A 3166-nucleotide genomic window follows, 5' to 3' on the forward strand; every position below is an offset into this window, starting at 1 on the left:
CCGGCACGTCCACTTCGGCCGTGTGTGTGTGTGTGGCGGAGGGAAAGGAGGGCCCTTGAGCCCCGCTGCGGTGTGCGGTTTGCCGCTGCGGGCTATCGAGAGGGAACATGCGGAGTAACGTACACAAAACCGTCTTCTGCCGTTGCTTCTGTTTTTTCTCCTTAACGGGACGGCGATGCCTCTGTCATTCCTTCTTTCTCTGTTTGTGTGTGTGTTGGTTGAATGCACCCATTCCGCGGGCTGCTTATATCTGTGTGTGTTTGCCCCATTTTCTCTCTCTCTATTTATGCCCCTCGCTAGACGCTTTGCGTGCGTGTGTGTTTGCTGCGGTGGGAGGAGTGTGGCGATGGCTGGCCGTGCGCTGTTGGTGTGCGCCCTCTGCGTGCTGTGCTGCGCCGCCGGCGGGGGCTGGGCGGCGGAGGGGGACTACTGCACGGAGCGCGACTGGAGGGACTTGCGGGCGGTCGCGAAGGACATGAGCGACGCGGAAATTGTGGCGAAGTACTGCGGCCGCAAGCCGGAGTTTGTGCGTGGGCTGCGGGCGAGTCTGCAGGGCGATGAGGCGGAGGGGGAAGGGCCTGGCCACGGCGGAGGGAGCGGCGATGCCGAAAGAAAAGTCCCGCGAGCCTCAGGGGAAAGCGCCGAAGGTGCATCAGAGAAAAAGCCTGAAGGTTCCGGGGAAGTGGGAGGTCCAAAGGGACCAGACGCACCACGAGGAGTATCTCCAGCGGCAGACACGACAACAGAGCCCTCACAGCCACAAGCAGGGAAGCCTAAAAATGAGGTGGACGCCGGCGTTGACTCGGTCGGCAAAGAACCCACGGTCCCAGCGGGTGTCACAAACAGTACGTCAGCTGGAAGCGAACCGGAAACAGCTCTACCGACCGCCTCCCAAACTCCCGATGGTGCTGCCAGCAGTCAGGCGCAAGAAGCCAATGGAAAGGGTGGCAACAGCACTCCAGGGGCCGGTGCCGCAGTGTCATCGGCACATACGACAAGGCAAACAGAGCCGGCGTCGACACCACCAAAGCCGCCAACGCCAACTGAAGGGCCAGGGGGAGCAGGGAAGGAGATGACATTGGAGACAGCTCCTTCGAATGAAAATGGTACCGAGGACAGTGTGCCCAGTGATGGCAATAACGTCGTTGAAGAGGAACATAAGACAAAAAAAGTTATGCCGGCCCCAGCTGACACAAGTAATACACCGGATGGAAGGGCGGTGGATGCAGCTCAACCCACTGCCCCTTCGGGCGGCGGTGGGACTTCAGGCGGACAGGCTGGAACGAAGGCTGAGGCGATTGCCGAGGATTCTGCAGGGCCTGTTGTCGCGGCGGCCCCAGGAGCCCAACAGCAAGGTGTAGCTGCCGCTGGTACACCGACGAGCAGCGAGAAGGAGCCGCTGCCAACAGCAGAGGGCACCGCCACTGAGGCCAGTCACCCAGCGACGACGACTGGCGGTGGCAGCGGCAGCAGCCCCGCGGTGCAGCCGCAGCCGGGGAGCTCCGTGGCGACAAACGAAGCTGGTCAGCGAGAACAGAAGCAGCCCGCAGCTACCGCACCCAAGCAGGAACCCGAAACGAGTGGTGAGAGAGGGGAGGCCGCCCAGTCGGCAGCGGGGGCGGCTGCTCAAGCGGCGACCACCACCACCAATTTGACGAGTGCAGCGAAGGCGGCGCCCGGCGACAGCGACGGCAGCAGCACCGCGGCCGCGCACTCCGCCTCCCCACTTGCGCTGCTTCTTCTGCTTGCGTGTGCGGCTGCCGCTGCGGTGCTGGCCGCGTGAGGGGCAGAGAGAGGGCCGTGCACACACAGCTTGCCCTTCGTTGTTTGTTTCTCTCGCTTTGTGTGTGTGTGTCCCCCTGCACGGACTCTCTCGCCCTCGTCGCACCCCACGAGGCACACACACATAATGTGCTCGTATATACACACAACTCCACTCATGCAGGCCCGTCGGTTTTCTTCCTCTTTTGCACCCGACGAGCCGCTGCCGTCCTGCTTGGCTGCATGGGTACAGCACCGTAACTGTTTTTGTCATTTTTTTATTTTGTTTGTTTGTTTGTTTCCATTGCTTTCAGTGGGCGACCTCTATTCCTCTCTCTCTTCCTGGATTGGGCTGTGCGGGAACAGAGAGAGAGTGTGTGCGCTGGTCTTCCCACGTGTTGCTGCGCGTCCCCACTGCTCGGTGGACACGCCCCCACGCTTCGGCTTCACTCCACGGGTTTATTTTTGTTTTAAATTTCTTTGCTTGTGTTTGTGTTTGTGGTTTGTGTGCCCGCACACGTTTTGCAGCTCGTGTGTGTGCGATGCACTCTGCAAGGGGGGAGGGCAACTTTATTTTGGCTTCAATCGACTGTCTTTTCCCCTTTAATGCTGCCTGCTCAGCGCCGTGCGTGCGGCGGACGGGAGTAAATGCCCGGAGGCGGAGTCGCAAAAATCCGTCGTGCCGCGGTGCGGCGGGGATGTGTGGCTTTGCCTCCTCCTCCTCCTCCTCGTGCCTGCAGCCGCCCTTCCCTTCCCCTCCTCTTCTCATTCCCCTCCCGCAGACAAGTGCCGCGCTACCACCACTGCAGTCATTCTTCACCAAACTCAGGCACACACACGCCTTTCTCACGCCATGCACCGCCGACTCCGCGCCGCGCCGTTTCTCCCACTGCTGCTGCTGCTGCTCGTGATGCACTGCGCCAGTGGGTGCCGCGCCGCTGCACACCGCCGGGTGTTCGACGATACGGTGCCGAAGAGGGGCCGGCCGCCGGCTGCGGTGGTGCGTGAGGTGCCGCGGAGGGGGCAGGGTGCGGCGCAGGCGTACACCGTCGCAACGGCAGCGGCGGCAGAAGGAACGAGCAGCGAGGGCTGGGCGCCCATCCGCATCGAGGTGTCCACGGAGGACCTGGAGGAGAAAACACAGAAGTTGGGGATGAAGAGGTACTGCGCTGCTGATGGGGTCCAGTGCATGAACTACTTGGGGGAAACGATAACTTGCAAAGCCGATCATGTACTGACGGGGCAAAAGAGGAGTTGTATACGACGAAGATTATTCCCGGGGCGTCAAGCTGCACGCGGAGCGACTTCTCGTGCAGCCAGTGGCTGAGAAAATTGAATTGCCACGGAATCTCGATGTTGCGTGTCAGCACTTTACAATTCCAATTGAGCACAAGAGGAGCGGGGG

At 61.2% G+C, this 3166-nt stretch overlaps 2 protein-coding genes across 2 annotated transcripts, besides 3 other annotated features; both read left to right on the forward strand.

Moving 5' to 3' along the window:
• Positions 1-346: 346 nt before the first annotated feature.
• On the forward strand, positions 347-1783 carry Tco025E_08646 (mucin-associated surface protein (MASP); the record flags this gene model as incomplete). Its single annotated transcript, XM_029375489.1, has 1 exon — positions 347-1783. The coding sequence occupies one exon, from the start codon at positions 347-349 to the stop codon at positions 1781-1783; it is 1437 nt and encodes a 478-aa protein (XP_029224405.1).
• Positions 1784-2218: 435 nt separating this feature from the next.
• Positions 2219-2270: a microsatellite.
• Positions 2271-2472: 202 nt separating this feature from the next.
• Positions 2473-2538: a microsatellite.
• Positions 2505-2539: a microsatellite.
• A 75-nt stretch (positions 2540-2614) lies between these two features.
• On the forward strand, positions 2615-3088 carry Tco025E_08647 (surface protease GP63; the record flags this gene model as incomplete). The annotated part of the gene is made up of 1 exon (XM_029375490.1): positions 2615-3088. The coding sequence occupies one exon, from the start codon at positions 2615-2617 to the stop codon at positions 3086-3088; it is 474 nt and encodes a 157-aa protein (XP_029224406.1).
• Between the last annotated feature and the right edge of the window lie 78 nt (positions 3089-3166).

This window comes from Trypanosoma conorhini (assembly GCF_003719485.1).
Source record: "Trypanosoma conorhini strain 025E chromosome Unknown Tco_14.4_contig_00835, whole genome shotgun sequence".
Lineage (NCBI taxonomy): Eukaryota > Euglenozoa > Kinetoplastea > Trypanosomatida > Trypanosomatidae > Trypanosoma > Trypanosoma conorhini.